At 52.2% G+C, this 19,066-nt stretch overlaps 1 protein-coding gene across 3 annotated transcripts in view; it reads right to left on the bottom strand.

Annotated features, from left to right (window-relative positions):
- Positions 1-19,066, bottom strand: part of TRIOBP (TRIO and F-actin binding protein) — a 79,316-nt gene that overhangs the window by 27,889 nt on the left and 32,361 nt on the right. For all 3 annotated transcript variants that reach the window (XM_064368021.1, XM_064368020.1, XM_064368022.1), the window contains 4 exons: positions 12,212-12,326; positions 10,202-11,245; positions 6,611-6,688; positions 4,302-4,439 (listed from right to left, as the gene is read on the bottom strand). In XM_064368021.1, coding sequence (XP_064224091.1) covers positions 4,302-4,439; positions 6,611-6,688; positions 10,202-11,245; positions 12,212-12,326 — 1,375 coding nt within the window. The remainder of the gene's footprint in view (positions 1-4,301; positions 4,440-6,610; positions 6,689-10,201; positions 11,246-12,211; positions 12,327-19,066) is intronic.

Below are 19,066 nucleotides of genomic sequence, written 5' to 3'. Positions count from 1 at the left end.
GTAATGCTGTTACCTCATGAGATTCCTGGAAGGATTAAGTGTTAATTCAGGTAAAGCACCTAAGAAAACCTCTTTATCCCTCATTAGCTATCCTTAGGCAGGGAAGCAGGGAAGCTTGGAATAACTGCCACTTCAGTTATTTTGCCATCTTGATTTGGGGTTCAAAAATTATTGTTCTTGCCGGGTGCAGTGGCTCACCCCTGTAATCCCAGCACTTTGGGAGGCCGCAGTGGGTGGGTCACTTAAGATCAGGAGCTCAAGACCAGTCTGGCCAACATGGTGAAACCCTGTCTCTACTAAAAATACAAAAATTAGCTGGGCGTGGTGTCAGGCGCCTGTGATCCCAGTTACTCAGCAAGCTGAGGCAGGAGAATCGCTCGAACCTGGGAGACAGAGGTTGCAGTGAGCCAAGATCGTGCCACTGCACTCCAGCCTAAGTGACAGAGCAAGACTCCATCTCAAAAAAAAAAAAAAAAAGAGAGAGACACAACACAGGATTACTGGGAATTCCCAGGATAAGACAGGTCCTTCTACCCCCTGACTACAGATATTCTCTGCTGTGCCTGGAACACTTCTCTTCTTGTCTTCTATACCGCACCCCCCCCCCACCCCCGCTCCACTCACACACACTCTCTCTCTCTCTCTCTCTCTCTCATTCTCTCTCTCTCTTTCTCCCCTTTCCCCTCCCTTCTTCCCACTCCCAATGCTTGTTGGCCTGCAAAATTTCTTCCTTCAAGTCTCAGGCCAAAGGAAGCCAAAGTGTCCCCAGCAGACTTAGGAACTGCTGGCACAGTGCTCCCTACATCTGTACATTTCCCCACTAAAGTGATGACTACACTGTTCTCATCAGTTACATGTCAGTGTCCTCACCTAACTGTGCTCCAGAGACCGGGGCTGGAATGTCTTTTGTCTACATCTTTGGAAGCCAGCCTAGGGCCTAGGCCCACAGTACAGCCTCAGTAAGTATGGGTCAAATGAATGAATGTACCTATGAAGGAACCACAACTCATCCTGGCACATCAGATGTGGCACGGCCTCAGGGACCCAGGAGTGAGTTATTAAACTAGCAAAGACCAGAGCTACCATTGAGGTTATCTAGTCTCAAACCATTAATCTACTGAGGATAATAAGGTAAAGCTCAGCCAGGCACGGTGGCTCATGCCTGTAATCCCAGTACTTTGGGAGGCTGAGGCGGGCGGATCATGGGGTCAGGAGTTGGAGACCAGCCTGACCAATGTGGTGAAATCCTGTCTCTACTAAAACTACAAATATTAGCTGGGCGTGGTGGTGCATGCCTGTAATCCCAGCTACTCGGGAGGCTGAGGCAGGAGAATTGCTTGAACCCAGGAGGCAAGCTTCTGGTGAGCCAAGATCATGCCACTGCACTCTAGCCTGGGCGACAGAGCAAGAATCTTTCTCTCTCTCTCTACACACACACACACACACACACACACACACACACACACACACACACACACACACACACACACACACACACACAGATATATATAAAAGGTAAGGCTCAGAGAAGGGCATGCAAGTTAGGTGCCAAGCCAGAACTCGACGCCAGGCTTTTTGGCTCTTGGCTTGGGCTAATTTCACTGCTTCAGCCCAAGAGAAGTTTAAATCTGCTCTGTGTAAGTAGGAGGCCCCGCTGGCAGTTCCATCCCTAGCTCCTCATTTCCCTCACTCCCACATGAGAGAGCCACTGCAGCCCAACTCACCAAGCCTCAGTTGCTGCATCTTTCCAATGGGGAAAACTTGTGGGGATTCCCAGAGCTTCAGGAGGACTCAGAGAGATCAGAATATGAAGGCAGTGATATAGGGATTGTGTTAGAAGCACTGGGCTCTGAGGTCAGCCAGAGTAGGGTTTGAATCTCTGCTGTGCCCCTTGCTCCCTGTGTGATCTGGAGCAAGTGACCCTCCCTCTCTGAGCTTCACTTCGTCATCTGTAAAATGAATAATATGAGTCTAACTGTGCCTGGGAGTGCGGATCAAACACAATCAGGTGTGCCATGCAGTGAACACAGAGCTGGGCATGCAGTAGGCACAGGTAAGTCCTTGGTAGAGCAGAGGAGGAGCAAAGCAGAGAAAGCACCCCGGAATAATGATGCTGGCGATTGTGCGCCTACTACATGCGTGTTCACTGCATGGCGAGCCTGATTGCATTTGATCCGCACTCCCAGGCACAGATAGACTCATGTTGTCCATTTTTCAGATGACGAAGTAAAGCTCAGAGAGGGAGGGCCACTTGCTCCAGGTCACACAGGGAGCAAGGGGCAGAGCTGAGATTCAAACCCTGCTCTGGCTGATCTCAGAGCCCAGTGCTTTTAACATGCCCCCTACACCACTGCCTCATATCCTGATTGCTATGAGCCCTCCTGCATGCAGCTCTGGGAATCCCCACGGGACTGTGTAACCTGGGATGACTCCCCTGCCTCCATTTCCTCATCTGCACAATGACGGTTTGGGCAGAATTCCCCCAACTTTGACTCACGGCAGGGCCAGACTTGGGGGCTCCAGGCTGCCCAAGGGACACTCCCTGCCACACCTGGCTTTTCAGGAGGTGGTAGGGGGAAGAGCAGGACTGGAAAATACAGCCTGTCTCCTCCTCCCATGCCTCCCACTGCCCCACGGCCAGACCTGCTGTATGTTGGTGACCTTTAGTTAGTTTGATAAGGTAATTCCTGCCCATGGCTTAAAGGTACCACACTACTCAGATAACCATGCTTGCCTGCTCACCCTTGGTGCCTTAACCCCAAACAGCAGTGAAAAGAAATTCTGGTCTCAGCAGGGTGACTCATGTCTGTACTCCCAGCACTTTGGGAGGCCAAGGCAGGCAGATCACTTGAAGTCAGGAGTTTGAAACCAGCCTGGTCAACATGGTGAAACCCTGTCTCTACTAAAAATACAAAAATTAGCCAGGTGTGGTGGTGCATGCCTGAAATACCACATACTCAGGAGACTGAGGTACGAGAATCGCTTGAAACCGGGAGGCACAGATTGCAATGAGCCAAGATGATAGCGCCACTACACTCCAGCCTGGGCCATAGAGCAAGACTCCCTCTTAATTAAAAAAAAAAAAAAAAAAAAAAGTCCGGATGCTGTGCTTCATGTCTGTAATTCCAGCACTTTGGGAGGCCAAGCGAGGTCAGGAGTTCAAGACCAACCTGGCCAAGATGCTGAAACCCTGTCGCTACTAAAAATAAAATTATTTGTATTAGCTGGGCATGGTGGCGGGTGCCTGTAATCCCAGCTACTGGGGAGGCTGAGGCAGAGAATTGCTTGAACCCAGGAGGCGGAGGTTGCAGTGAGCCAAGATCTCACCACTGTACTCCAGCCTGGGCAACAGATGGAGACTCCTTCTCAAAAAAAACAACAAAAACAGGAAATTCTGAAATGGATGGGAAAGTTAGTGTTTCAACAACAGCTCTGCAAATTCCCTGCATCCCGATCTCCCTGAGCCCTCTCTGCAGCCCTCAGAGTCTCCACAGACTTTTTCCTAATAGACAGATATGGCAACCAAGGTTCAGTGAGTTTCAGTGCAACCCTTCTCTCATCTGAGAATAAGGAAAATCAGCCCCTTTATACCCCAAGCTGTGTGACCTTAGGCAAGTCAACTCACCTCCCTGGGCCTCAGTCTCTTCATCTGTAAAATGGACACACTATCTCTGAGGTACCCAGCCTAGTGCTGGACCCAGAGCCAACAGCAGTGAGTAAGAGAGCATCTCACCAAGAGAAGAGACCCCCTGAGCCAGCCTGTGGCCACTGGAGATGGCCAGGCCCCTTCTATCCTGCTGTGAAGGGGGTGGGAGGGAGCGAGTGTCAGTTCCCTGCCCTTACAGAAAACCCAGCCAGAGGCTTGAGTGTTTCCAGGCAGGGGATTGGTTACGTAATGCCAGATGTTTGTGAAACTGGCTCAGGCCCAGGTCTGAGACACACTTTGCAATCCCAGAGCCACTCCTAAGCCCGCCCTCCCTTCCCCCACACCTGGCTCCCCCGTGGCAGAGGGCTGGCGAGAGGTTGCTGATTAGAAGCCTTCAGCTGTGTAGATTATTCCATCGCCTCTCACTTGGAAAGCTGAAAGCAGCCCCCAAGACTGCCCCGGAGGTGGGAAACCCATTCGCTTGCTGATACCGGGGGAGCTTAAGCGCTATGCTTCCACCTCTCCTTCCACGCCAGGGTCCCAGATGCCTCCTCCTCAGTCCCTACTCTCTCCTTTGCCTAACCCCACCCCGCCTCCCTCCCCTCCCCATCTCTATCCACCCTCACCCCTCCAGCCCCCGCTGGAGCCAGCCTACCCTTCGCCACCTGAGGACCCCCAGAGACAGCAGGAACGGATTGAACAGCGTGGGCCGGTCCCCGGGCATCCGCCATGAGGTCACCAGTCGGCCCTTGAGTGGGCTCCCAGGCTTGCCCTCTGCTGGCCTCTTGTCTGCCTGTCAAACAGGGTCCAGTGTTGGCCCCAGGTCCCTTTGGCAGGATGGGGGCACCCCTGGCTACAGCCTCCCCTGCCCTTTCTGTGGTGCCCCCCACGAAGCCCCAGGGTTCCCAACTTTCTCTCCTCCCAGAGCTGCTGAGACAAGAGCTGGTTAACACTACATTGTGTTTGACTGACAAGGTGCCCAGGGCCCGGCACCCTTGACGGTGCGCATGTCATCACCCTAAAGTCAAACCAGTGGCGCCAGCTGGAGGGGAGTGCAGACCGCAGGTGTGTTTCATTCAGCCCACATAGTGTTTTCAGAGTATCTCGCCTTAGGTTAGAGATTTCACCTATAAATTGATATTTCCGGTGTTTCTTGAAAGATTGAACGATGTGGAAACTCTGGGCCCATCTTCCCTATGGCAACAGCTATCTGGAACCGAAGAGTCACACGAGTGCCCGCGGTACCCCCCTTCTCAGCATTGTCACCTGCCTGGCCTTCAGGGCGTTAGGTTTGTGACCCCAGCTTAAGCAAAAGGAATGAGTTGCAGACTTCTATAGACACCCCCGGCAGAGTCCCCAAATGCTCCCTCTTTGGAGTCATCCCTGTTGGGAAGACCAAGGCCCCAGTGAACCAGAGGCACTTGCCCGAAGTCACATAGCAGGTTACTGGCAAGGTAGGAGACAGCCCAGGTGTCCCCTCTCTGGAATCTACAGACTCTCTGGAGGTGGGACTTGAAGCATCTAAGCACAAGTCTGGAAGGGCTTTGTGGGTAGGGGTGCCCCCGACCCTGCTATCATCCTCACCACAGCCCTGACCATAGGCACACAACTGTCTCGCTAGACTGAACTCCTTGATGGCACCCCGACTCACCTCTGACCCACACCAGGGCATACAGAAGGTGCTCACTAATTGCGTGTGAAAAAATGCATGAATGAGGTAGTTATCAGTTCCAACCAGTCAAGGCTGCCTAGGGGTAGGGGTAGGTCGAGATATTTTCTGGGCTGATGGGCTGGGCCCGTTTCATGGAGACTAGAGGGGCACCCCTGCATTGCCATTTCCGCCTTCTTCACTACTCTGGCTCCAGGAAGGATGAAGAAATAACCCAGAAAGAGGAAGAGCAAAGTCAAAGTTCTCAGAGCCCCTGGGAGGGCTGGCAGCGCCTTTAGCGATCAGCCTCTCCTGTCCCCTCCTGTTCCACACATGGAAAGGCTGTCCCCAACTTGAAGTTAGAGCACTGCCATTCGAGGCCAAGGGAAAAATCAGGGCAGGGCCAAGGGGCAGCGTGGGTTGGGGGTGGAGGTGCAGAGAGAGCGCCGGGTGGTTCCTGGGCCCTGGGTTCTAGTTCGAGTCCAGCTACCCACTGACTGTGTAACCTGGGACGACTCCCCTGCCTCCATTTCCTCATCTGCACAGTGAGGGTTTGAGCAGAATTCCCCCAACTTTGACTCACGGCAGGGCCAGACTTGGGGGCTCCTGGCTGCCCGACAGATGCTGCCTGCCACACCTGGCTTTTCAGGAGGTGGTGGGGGAAGAGCAGGACTGGAAAACACAACCCCAGTCTGTCTCCTCCTCCCCTGCCTCCCACTGCCGCACGGCCCTCAACTCTGATCTCACCTCTTTGGAGGCTGAGGGTGATGAGAACAGTCTGTTTGGCAGGTCACAGGGAGGGGCGGGCAGAGCTGTGCTCACCAGCTGCAGCCAGGCCTCCGAGCAGCCTCCATGGGTCCCACCCCTGCACATCTCTCTCCTGCCTCCAGGACCCTGGAGACCCTCCAGGCCCGGCTGACCACGGGCACATCCTCAGCTCCGACTCCTGCCCCTGGAAGCCCTGCTCTCTCTCTTAGCCTGGCCTGGCCCTCTCAAAGCAGAAGGATCTCTTCCCTCAGAGACCACTGAGTCCAAACCATCATTTGCCCAGGGAAAGACACTGACCTTTTCAGCCCCAGCAAATGAGAAGCACGGCCTAGGGTTCTGACCTCAGGATGGCCCACCTACCCAGGTCCCCAAGCCAGAAGGTGGCTGTCCAGAGCCCCTCAAGGCCCTGTCACACACACAGATGACCCCATGGCAAAGCCAACTTTGCCCTAGATGATTCCAGGGCTCTCCTGAGGAACGCCGCCATCTCCAACCTGCTGTCCCCCTTCCTTCCCCTCCGTATGTACCCATGCCCATGACCCAACTACCGAGTCGGCCTGCTTCTGGTCAGTCAGGGGGTCTTGGCCTCTGCTTGGTTCTGACTCCTCAGGCTCCTCTGTTTGGAACTGGAGATTAAAAAAAGAGGACAGCTTAGCCCAGCTTATTCTCCAGGATGCATCCATCTGTCCAGCTTCTCCTCTATCCATTTATCATCTGTCCATGCAACATCCATCTAACGTCCAGCATCAGTAGGTCCGTGTATCTATCCAACCATCCAGGATCTGTCCCTCATTACTCACCCCTCATCTATCCAACGTCCATTGTCTATCACCCACGCGTGTACCTACCCGCCATTGATCCATTTACCCAATGCCTATGTATCCCTCTCTCCATCCATCACCCATCTACCCATATATCCAACATCTGTCTGTCCACCATCTATTACCCAACATTCATCCATCCATGCAGCATCTATCCATATTCCACCCAACCTTCATCTGTCCATCACCTAAGCAACATCCATCATAGATGCACCATTCATTCATCAACCAGCTATCCATCCATCATCACCATCTGTCATCCATCCAACATGCATCATTGATCCATCACCCGTTCACACATTCATCCTCCATCCGTTGTCCACCCACTGACCCCTCTGTCCTCCATCTTGCATGTATCCAGTGAGCTGCCCCCTTCTTTATGTCAGGCCCTGGGCCAGAGCCAGAGGTACAGAGATAAAGCAGGCAGAGCTCAGCTGGGAGCAGTGGCTCATGCCTGTAATCCCAGCACTTTGGGAGGCCGAGGTGGGTGGATCACGAGGTCAGAAGTTGGAGATCACTCTGGCCAACATGGTGAAATCCCGTCTCTACTAAAAATACAATAATTAGCCAGGCGTGATGGTGTGCGCCTATAGTTCCAGTTACTTGGGAGGCTGAGGCAGGAGAATCGCTTGAACCCAGGAGGCAGAGGTTGCAGTGAGCTAAGATCATGCCATTTCACTCCAGTCTGAGCAACAGAGTGAGACTCCATTCCCCACCACAAAAAAAAAAAAAAAAAAAAAAAAAAAAAAGCAGGCAGAGCTGCTGCCCCCAAGGAGCTTCTGGGGAGATGACAACCCCATTAGATGGACAGACATGGACAGATGAGGGAAGCAAAACTGCCAAGCCCAGAAGGGGACCGTCGCTAGGAGAGACTGTTCAGGGAGGGCTTCTCAGGACTGGGTGCCTGACCTATGACTTGAACAATGAAGAGACGTTTGGTGGCTGAAGAGGGGAGGGAAGGGCATCCAAGGCAATGGGAACAGCATGTGCAAAGGCAGGGATATGTGCTCACAGACCCTGCAGCCAGCTCAACACCAATGAGGCAAATCCGGAGTGGAAGGAAGGGAAGGCGGCCTTGAATGCCATGCCAAGGATTTTCATAGAGAGGAGCTGGAGCCCTGGCAGGACCTGGTGGTTCCTTGTTCTGTCATCTGTGAAATGCCTTTCAGCTCGTGGTGCTCCTATGCCTTCCTAGCCACCAGCTCCCAGTCTTCTGAGAATCCTGAGCTTCACCATGAAAGAATCAATCTCTCTTTTACCTTCCTTCCTTCTTTTCTTCCTTCCTTCTTTTTTTTTTGAGGGGGAGTCTTGCTCTGTTCCCAGGCCGGGGTGCAGTGGTACAATCTCGGCTCCCTGCAGTCTCCGCTTCCCAGGTTCAAGCGATTCCCCTGCCTCAGCCTCCCAAGTAGCTGTGACTACAGCCTAGTGCCACCACACCTGGCTAATTTTTTATATTTTAGTAGAGACAGGGTTTCACCATGTTGGCCAGGCTGGTCTCAATCTCCTGAACTTGTGATCTGCCCGCCTCAGCCTCCCAAAGTGCTGGGATTACAGGCATGAGCCACCGTGCCCAGCCACTGAAGAATCTTTCTAACTGGTCTCCCACTTCCTTCTTGACCTGGCTGGCCTGCAGCACCAAGCATGCCCCAGGACACAGCACCATGTCCCCCCTGAGCTGCCTGTGGTCTGTGTGCCTTCCCAACAAGCCTGAAGACAGGACAAGCTGACTTTTCCATACTTCTCTGGTGTCCATACATGAGTTGATCAGAGGGTAAACTCATGAAAGCCACAGGGAAATGCAGGGGAAAGGGTTCCCTAGCCTTCCCAAGGGCTCAGGAACTTTGTGACATGGTGGTTAAAAGCACAAACCTTGGAGTGGACACTTTGATCTCATTTCTCACAACCTATGCATGTTTGACCCCGAGCAAATGCCGAAGGATCAGACAGTTTCCTCATCTGTCAAGTGGCAACTACCTCCTATCCACCTGAGGCACATATGCCAAGGCCTGGGGCCCAGCACATGGTACCCCCCAATGCCCAAAAGCCCTGCTCATCCTGGGGGAGGTGGCGTCGAACTTTGCCTCTAGGAGATGAGGAGGCTTTGGAGGAACAAGCAGGAACCCCCACGGCACCCCAGTGCTGCCTATCAGAGAAACGGTTTGTCCATCTTTTTTTTTTTTTTTTTTGAGATGGAGTTTTGTTCTGGTTGCCCAGAATGGAGTGCAATGGCGCAAATGCAGCTCACCACAACCTCCGCCTCCCAGGTTCAAGTGATTCTCCTGCCTCAGCCTCCCGAGTAGCTGGGATTACAGGTGTGTGCCACCACACCAGGCTAATTTTGTATTTTTAGTAGAGATGGGGTTTGTCCATGTTGGTCATACTGGTCTCGAACTCCTGACCTCAGGTGATCTGCCCGCCTCAGCCTCCCAAAGTGCTGGGATTACAAGCGTGAGCCACCGCACCCAGCTGAGGTTGGTCCATCTTACAGAGAGAGACTGGTGTTCAAAACCATGTGCCGTCCTCCCAATGAGCTGTCACCAGGCTGTGGGACTCTGGCCTCCAGGACCCTCCCTGCCTACCATCTTCAGATGAAGAATGTTTTGGGCTTCAAGGCGGCACCAAAGTACCGCTGAACCAGGGGAAGGGTGGGCACCTACTGTGTGCCCGGCGCTGGGCCTACTTTGCACACAGCCCTCATTTAAGCAGCCTGTCTTGACAGCTAGCTGGACCCAGTGAGCACTGATGCACCTCTATGTCTGAGAGGAGCTGCAGGGGCCAGAGAGGGTAAGCCAGGCTGTCCTGGACTCAGGAACCTGGGAACCACCAGGGGAATGGGCATGACCACACTGGCTACAGTCCCAGGAGGGGTCAGCTGTGTGCCACCAGACACAACATTGACCAGGTATGGTGGAGCCGGGAGGGGAGCGGGCCCTGGCCAGAGCATCTTGCTTGAGGCCTCAGCATGGTCCACACTGAGCAGACCTGGGTTTTGCCCATCCCCCACTGGCAAGTGGCTTCACCCTGCGCTTCAGTTTCCTTATCTGTAAATAGTGTATTTCTCACCTGGTTGCTAAGGAGTCTGAATGGGGAAAGTACACATCAAACATTCAGGTCAGGGCTTGGCCCATAAATGCTTAAAACGGTTGCTCATTATCACTGTTGGGCCAGTTTGGTGTTTGGGATGGGTTGTGGACAGCAGGGAGGCCGGGGGGACGCAGGGGCTCAGGCTACTCACAGGGAGGCTTTTCCTAGGAGAAAGTCTCCTGGGGCTGACTTTCTGGCTACCTTTGGGAGGGTGGGACCCTCGACCCTCCTTACCTGCAGCTCTGGCAAGCTGGGGCTCTCTGCAGGGCTCCTGCTCCCCAGGGGGCCTGTCTGCTCCAGGCCAGTCAGAGTTGTGGTCGCCGGTCCTCTTGTCACTTTGGTCTTTGGCCACTGGGTGGAGGTGCAGGCAGGGCTGGGAGGCTGGGCAGGGCTCTGGGGCCGTGGTGCAGCGCTGTATCCATTGACTGGGGTGGCCTCAGCCTGGCCTTCTGGCTGGCTGTGTGAGTCCTGCTCTGGGGCATCCTTTGTGCCTAGGGAACCCAGCTCTGGCCCTGAAGCCCTGGCCGGGTCACCCCTGTGTCCAGCTGGGTCCTTGTGGGGCAGCCTGGCCTGCAGGAGCTCCAAGAGGCCCTCCCAGTCCAGCCTGGGGAGACGGGCCCAGGCTCCATCTCCTGGTGCCCGGAGAAGGCCCAGCAGGTCCCTCCAGTCAAGCTCCAGTTGCCTCTCAGGGCCATGCGGGTATGGACAAGCTCCCTCTGCCCCCCAGCCCACGGCAGTGGGTGTCCCAGGCTGCCAAGATTGCGAGGTCTCTGCAGGGCCTCCCCAGTTCTCTGGGGCGCTCATGGGTGAGCTTCTTTTCCCTAGTTCTCTGGGGGCCTCATGGGTGGGTTTCTCCTCCCAAGTCTCTGGCTGCCCCCAGCTCTCCCGGTACTCTCTGGGAGGGCCCCCCCATGTTCCCTCTGAGGCTCTGGCCGCCCCCAGGCTGGGCTCCCCACATCCCCGCCAACCCCCAAGGCCCAGGCCTCCCTCCTGGCCGCTCCAGTTCCTCTCCAGGTGTCTGTGAGGGCCCTGGGACCCTGGCGGCTCCTCCTGACTCTGCCACGCCCCCAGCGGCTGTCTTGGGTCTACTCGGCCACTCTCCAGAGGTCTCTGTGTCCGCAGCTCCCTCTCAGGTGTTCTGGCTGATGTCCTGGGGGGCGGCAGGGAACCCTGGAACCGCCTATCTCCCTCCGGTCTCTTCTCAGGACTCCGAGGATGAGGGGGCTCTGCTCGGCTCCGCTGGGCCAGTTCTGCTTGTTTGGCAGGGGGCTTGGTCACCTGGGGATGAGGTGAGGGAGTGGGTGAGGCTCTCTCTCTGGGGACCTGGCTGCCAGCTCTGCCTTTCTTAGCCAGGCCCCCCAGAGAGGCAAGGCTGTGTCTGCACAGCAGCCTGAATCAGAGCTCCATCAAAAGCACACAGGGTCCCTGGGCCCCCCTCTGCGGGGGTCAGCTCCTCCCTTTCACCCTTTTTCCTCAGTTCCAGAAAAAGATCTGCAAAGATCTGTCTCTGTTCTTGGCTTCTCACTTGCTCGAAGATACCGATTCCAGCTGGGGCTATCAGGTGCCAGAACTTCCACCAACACCCCATTCCCCTGGGGTGAGCCTAGCCCTCTGAGTTTTGTTAAAGATACAAATCACCCCGAAAGAAAGGGCCCTTAGAGGCAGATTGATGCATCAAGGCTTTCCTGAAAGCTGCTGAAGACAGCAGTATTGGCCGGGCGTGGTGGCTAACCCCTATAATCCCAGCACTTCGGGAAGCCGAGGTGGGTGGATCACCTGAGGTCAGGAGTGACCAGCCTGGCCAACATGGCAAAACCCTGTCTCTACTAAAAATACGAAAATTAGCTGAGTTTGGTGGCATGTGCTTGTAATCTCCCAGCTGCTTGGGAGGCTGAGGGAGGAGAATCTCTTGAACCTAGGAAGCGGAGGTTGTAGTGAGCTGAGATCTCACCTCTGTACTCCAGCCTGGGAGACAGAGCAAGACTCTACCTCAAAAAACAGACAGCAGCATGTAGTGAAGGAAGGGGACTGTCTTCAAAGGACTAATGTGGGGTCTGGAATCTTGTGCATTTGCCAGGAACTGCTGGCCCTTGGGAAGAGGGGAGAGCCAGGCACTCATGATTGGACTCCCGACCCTTTCATAGAGATCTTCCTCTCCAGGACCGCTGCCTGGCTCCTATGGGGCAGGAAGAGACAGTGGCTGCCCCTTGGGCTTCGGGGCCCCGTACAGCTGGCAGTGCTCACCTGCCTGCTGGGGGCAGGGCTGGACTGTCTTCGGAGAAGTTGGCTCTGGCCTTGGCTGGGCCGCTGTGACCGTCCCTCGTCCTGGGTCTGGAAGGCCCCTGCTGCCTCGGACTTCCTATGAGCAAATGCAGCCACTCCTCTGAGGGACTGTCCCACTGCCAGCACCCCACCCCTCTGCTCCCACCTCCAACAGGAGGAGATGTGGGAGAGCCAGGGGCCCCACTGCAAGCTGGTTGAAGGGCCCTAAGTGACTCTCAGGGCCTCAGTGTCCCCTTCTGAGAAGTGAGGATGATTTAACACTGCTCTATTCTGCCTCATGAGGATCTTGCGGTCGGGTGGGGAGGGGGACCTAGCTTTGACTCCTGTCTCATTCAGTACTTCCTGTGACTAACCATCACCCCACCAGCAGCCCATCAGCCACCCCCAGACAAAGGTTAGACTGGTCTTAGTGGGAATTAAGATTTATTGAGCACCTACTGTGTACCAGGTACCGGGCACACATAATTGTAATGGCAAAGCGTTTACTGAGTACTCCTTACGTTCCAGGGGCCAAGCACTTGTATCATGATCTTATTTCATCTCACACAGCCCACGTAGGGGGGCGACAGAGGCAGATTGCTGTGTGCCCCTGTCTTCTATTCTTTCTACCCTTTCATATCATAAATTTTGGATTTCTTTTCCTTTTACCCTCCCATCACTGTTAACCAACAGAATCCCAGCACTTAGCCTTAAAAATCCAGGCTGGCCGGGAGCGGTGGCTCATCCCTGTAATCCCAGTACTTTGGGAGGCCAAGACAGGTGGATCACCTGAGGTTGGGAGTTCGAGACCAGCCTGACCAGCATGGAGAAACTCCATCTCTACTAAAAATACAAAAATTACCCGGGTGTGGTGGCTCACGCCTGTAATCCCAGCCACTCAGGAGGCTGAGTCAGGAGAATCACTTGAACCTGGGAGACGGAGGTTGTGGTGAGCCGAGATGGTGCCATTGCACTCCAGCCTGGGTGACAAGAGCAAAATTCTGCCTCAAAAAAAAAAAAAAAAAAAAAACCTCGAGGTCATCCTAGCTGTTGGCAAAAGACTTCTGAGCAAGATCAGAAGAAAGAAATATTGTCCTGGACAACTCCAGAGAGGCCAACATGAACTGTTCGAGCAGATGTCATTCCTTTCCTTTTTTTGAGATGGAGTCTCACTCTGCAGTGGCGCAATCTCAGCTCACTGCAATTTCCATCTCCTGGGTTCAAATGATTCTCTGCCTTAACCTCCCAAATAGCTGGGATTACAGGCATGAGTCACCATGCCTGGCCCTGGGCAAATGTTATTTCTAAGACACTGGACTTAGGCGTTGTTGCCGCATCTGTTGAGAATCATCTCTCACTTGTGTAAGAAGTCTAGTTCCAGTTAGTTGTCTTGCTTACTAACGGGGAGGCATGGTTGTTAATGTTTAACGTGATATCTCTGTTGACAGGTAGAAACACCAAACAGAACCTTGGCACATCTCTCCCTTCCTCCACCTAAGGAGGTCACAACAAAAGACCCAGCCACTCCGTGAATGTTTATTTTGGTGGGGTCTCAGCAAATGGAGCCATGTTTCTGGTGGATGAACTGAACTAGGAAGAGAAGTCTGAAAAAGGCCACCCTATGGTGGGTCCAGAGTGAGGCAGCAAAAAGGGAAGAGGAAATTCTGCTCAGGCCTCCGTAGGTCCTGCCTTCTGTGGTCTGCCTGTGCTTAAGGAATCATGCTGGAACAACAGCTTTAAAAGTATGAGATTGGGCGGGGCGCAGTGGCTCATACCTGTAATCCCAGAACTTTGGGAGGCTGAGGTGGGCGGATAGCTTGAGCTCAGGAGTTCGAGACCAGCCTGGGCAACAGGGTGAAACCTGGTCTTTAAAAATACAAAAATTATCCAGTTGCCTGACCATTTGGAGAAAAAATAAAAATACAAAAATTAGGCCAGGCACAGTGGCTCATGCCTCTAACCCCAGCACTTTGGGAGGCTTAGGTGGGTGTATCACTTGAGGTCAGGAGTTCAAGACCAGCCTGGTCAACATAGTGAAACTGTGTCTCTACTAAAAATACAAAAATTAGCTGGGTGTGGTGGAGGATACCTGTAATCCCAGCTACTCGAGAGGCTGAGGCAAGAGAATGACTTGAACCCGGGAGGCAGAGGTTGCAGTGAGCCAAGATTGCGCCACTGCACTCCAGCCTGTGTAACATAATGAGGCCCTGTCTCAAAAAAAAAAAAAGTATGGGGTTGGGAGGCCAGGTACAGTGTCTTACACCTGTAATTTCAGCACTTGGGGAGGCTGAGGTCGGAGGATCATTTGAACCAAGGAGTTTAAGACCAGCCCTGGCAACAGAATGAGACCGTGTTCTATGAAAAAAAAATTTTTTTAATGAGACTGGCATGGTGGTATGAGGCTGTAGTCCCAGCTACTTGGGAGGCTGAGGTGGGAGGATCGCTTTAGCCTGGGAGTTTGAAGCTGCGGTGAGCCATGATCGTGCTACTGCATTCCAGCCTGGGCGAAAAAGCAAGATCCTGTCTCAAAAAGAAAGAAGTATGAGGTTGGAGTCTTTTGTTGTTTCATGGCTCTTGCCAATGTCTTTAGACTCAGAGCCATAAAGTACAGCACTTGGAGTTGTTAGCAGTTATTGGCAGCTGGTTCAGAGAGGAACGAAAGTTCCCTGGAAGAAGCGTTTCTGAGTTTGAGGGGCTCCTTGAGCAGGCTGTTTGTATCTTTTTTTTTTTTGAGATGGAGTCTCGCTGTGTTGCCCAGGCTAGAGTGCAATGGCACAATCTGAGCTCACTGCAATTTCTGCTTCCTGGGTTCAAGTGATTCTCCTGCCTCAGCCTCCCAAGTAGCTGGGATTACAGGTGCCCACCACCACACCCGGCTAATTTTTGTATTTTTGGTAGAGATAGGGTTTCTCCATGTCGGCCAGGCTGGTCTAGAATTCCTGACCTCAAGTGATCCACCCGCCTCAACCTCCCAAAGTGCTGGGATTACAGGTGTGAGCCACCGCACCCAGCCAATTTGTGATGTAATTTGAGGTGAGTGCGTTTCCTTACTCTGCGAGAGCTGAAACCCTTAGAGTGAATGTCCCCAGAACTGGGGTATAGGAGCCTCAGTGAAGCCACAGCCCAAACATGACCCCGTGGGCTGTTCCTCCCTAATGGGGAGGACAGGGAGGACAACGGTGGAAATATCCAGTGCAGGGAAGCAAGGCACTTGTATGTCGTCTTTTGAATGGATGTGTTTTCCATACGAACTCCAGCTTGCGTGATGAGCATTCCTCCTGAGAACTCGCCTTCCTTTTTCTCCCCATGTGGAATTGAGAGAAAGGACCGAGAGACTCAAGAAGATGCTGAGACCCCAAAGGAGACCCGGCTTGTCTGATGCTGAAGCAACAGCATCTCCTCGGGGTCACCTGTTCTGGAGGGTTGGTGTGGCCGCACCAAGCATGACAAAGGAAACGTGTCTCCTTGGGAAGCTTAGATGGGCTCTTTGACCTCCAAAGAGAATTAAAAGACCAAAGCCATCAAGTCTAGCAAATCCAATGAAGGCTGTGTTTTGAATTCAAATGACCACAAATGCTTATATGACTCTAAGAGATTCCAAAGGCATCTAAGGAAAAAAAAATTAAGATCAAGCCAAAACTCCCAACGCTTTGATGTGATAAGCCTTTAAGAAAAATTTTCCAGACTTGGGACAATGCTGGGACAGAGTAGATGCTCAATAAATACATATTGATGAGGAAATGGGAGAAAATAAAAGCACAACCCTACAGCCACCCGCTCACAAGCTCCAGTCTGTCCCTTACACACTACATCGTTTGAAAATTTTCATCTTCAGAGGATGAACGGTTTTCTATTTGGAAAAGGTGCCAGATAAGAGGAAAAAATTTCAATACTCAATAAAATTATAAAACCTTGACTAGGCCGGGCGCGGTGGCTCAAGCCTGTAATCCCAGCACTTTGGGAGGCCGAGGCGGGTGGATCACGAGGTCAAGAGATCGAGATCATCCTGGTCAACATGGTGAAACCCCGTCTCTACTAATACAAAAAAATTAGCTGGGCATGGTGGTGCGTGCCTGTAATCCCAGCTACTCAGGAGGCTGAGGCAGGAGAATTGCCTGAACCCAGGAGGCGGAGGTTGTGGTGAGCCGAGATCGCGCCATTGCACTCCAGCCTGGGTAACAAGAGCGAAACTCCGTCTCAAAAAAAAAAAAAAAAAAAAACCTTGACTAAATGGTAAATAATCTATTTCAAAAAGAGTAGAATTAAATGTATAGGAGTGATTGTGTAAAAACAAATGATTAATAAAAGTGTAAACCTATTCCTTGTTTCTGTTATTAATATAAACACTTTCTCTCTCTAAAATTAACCTGAAAAAAAAGAAAGAAAATCAACTTTGGCTTAAAGATCTTAAGTCCCTACTGAGTTATTAGTTAAGACAAAATTAGGAAAATTGACATCAGACCAGAAATAGTCATCATAAAAACGTCAAAGACACTTTGGGAGGCCAAGGTGGGAGCATTGCTTAATGCCAGGAGTTTGAGACCAACCTGGGCAAGAAAGTGAGACTCCATCTCTACAAAAAATAGAAAAATTAGCTGGGCACAGTGGTGCACGCTTGTAGTCCCAGCTACTGGGAGGCTGAGGTGAGAGGATTGCTTGAGCCTGGGAGTTGGAGGCCACAGTGAGCCATGATCACACCACTGCACTCCTGCTGGGTGACAGAGCGAGACCTGGTCTCAAAAAAAAAAAAAGGTCAGCCAGTCACAGTGGCTCACACCTGTAATCCCAGCCCTTTGGGAGGCTGAGGCAGGCAGATCACGGGGTCAGGAGTTCAAGAGCATCCTAATATGGTGAAACCCCGTCTCTACTAAAAATATAAAAATTAGCCGGGCATGGTGACAGGTGCCTGTAGTCCCAGCTACTCGGGAGACTGAGGCAGCAGAATCACTTGAACCTGGGAGGCAGAGGTTGCAGTGAGCCAAGACTGCGCCACTGCACTCCAGCCTGGGCGACAGAGGGAGACTCCATCTCAAAAAAAAAAAAAAAAAAGGTCAGTGACACTGAAAATTTTTAAGGTAGTGAAACCCTAAAATGGTGAAGTACTACCATGGTGAATACTTGTCATTATACATTCATTCAAGCCCATAGGCTGTACACCACCAAGAGTGAACCCTAAACTTCGGGTGATTTGTCAATGTAGGTTCATGGATTGTAACAAATGAACCTATAGCCCAGTAGAGCGGCTCACCAGCACTTTGAGAGGCCAAGAAAGGAGGATCCCTTGAGGCCGGGAGCTAAAAACGAGCACACCTCTCTAGTACAAGATATTGGTAGTGGGAGAGGCTGTGCATGCAACTCTGCACTTTCTGCTCAGTTTTGCTGTGAACCTAAAACTACTCTATGTTTTTTTTTGAGATGAAGTTTTGCTCTTGTTGCCCAGGCTGGAGTGCAATGGTGTGATTTTTCTCACTGCAACCTCCGCCTCCCAGGTTCAAGCGATTCTCCTGCCTCAGCCTCCCAAGTAGCTGGGATTACAGCTGCATGCCACCACACCCTGCTAATTTTATATTTTTAGTAGAGATGGGGTTTGGGGTTTCACTATGTTGGTCAGTTTGGTCTCAAACTCCTGACCTCAGGTGATTCACACACCTCGGGCTCCCAAAGTGCTGGGATTACAGGGGTGAGCTACCATGCCTGGCCTAGGTTTTTGTTTTTAAGGCCTAAGAAAGAATTATACTAATGCTGGAGACCACATAGTTGTCACCTGGATATTAAATGATCAAGCTTACTGGAAAAGGAAATTATTTTTTTTGGAACGGAGTCTCACTCTGTTGCCAGGCTGGAGTACAATGGCACAATCTCGGCTCACTGCAACCTCTGACTCTCTGGCTCAAGCGATTCTCCTGGCTCAAGCAATTCTCCTGCCTCAGCCGCAGCCTCAGCCTCCTGAGTAGCTGGGATTACAGGCACATGCCACCATGCCCAGCTAATTTTTGTGTTTTTGGTAGAGATGCGGTTTTCACCATGTTGCCAAGGATAGTCTCTAACTCCTGATCTTGTGATCCACCCATCTCGGCCTCCCAAAGTGCTGGGATTACAGGGGTGAGCCACCGTGCCCGGCCTGGAAAAGGAAATTTGAAGAACAAGAGATAAGGTTTCTTTTTCTTTTCTTTCTTTTTTTTTTTGAGAAGGAGTTTCACTCTTGTTGCCCAGGCTGGAGTACAATGGCACGATCTCAGCTCACTGCAGATCTTAGCTCACTGCAACCTCCACCTCCCAGATTCAAGCAATTCTGCTGCCTCAGCCTCCCGAGTAGCTGGGACTACAGGTGTAAGCCACTATGCCTGGCTAATTTTTAAAGTATTTTTATTAGAGATAGGATTTCACCATTTTGGCCAGGCTGGTCTCAAACTCCTGACCTCAGGTGATCTGCCCACCTCGGGCTCCCAAAGTGCTGGGATTAGAGGCGTGAGCCACTGCTCCCAGCCAAGAGATAAGGTTTCCCATGCAGATTCAAATCCAGGAGAAAAGTTGCCCAAGGAGCAGCAGAGAGGAATTTTAGATACAAAATATTCCATACCCATTTAGGATGATGGAAATGTTCTAAAGTTAGATGGTGGCAATGGTTGAACAACTTGGTAAATATACTAAAAATTCACTGAATCACAGACACGGAAAGTTTTGAGACTAACAGACCGCTTTTTGCTGCTGTTGTTCTCTTGACCCTAACTAACGGAATTCGAGCTCTGATCCTTGAAAACTTGAGGCCTGGAACTTCTGGAGAGCGACTCCTCAGTCAGATCAGGAGGAAATGCTCCCCTCCCTTCCAGTGGGGCA

The sequence above is a fragment of the Aotus nancymaae genome, unplaced genomic scaffold, assembly GCF_030222135.1.
Source record: "Aotus nancymaae isolate 86718 unplaced genomic scaffold, 86718_ANA_hifiasm-v0.15.2.pri h1tg000076l, whole genome shotgun sequence".
In the NCBI taxonomy this organism is placed as follows: Eukaryota; Metazoa; Chordata; class Mammalia; order Primates; family Aotidae; genus Aotus; species Aotus nancymaae.
The sequence above is the reverse complement of the archived record's forward strand: the minus strand, read 5'-3'. Positions and strand labels throughout refer to the sequence as shown.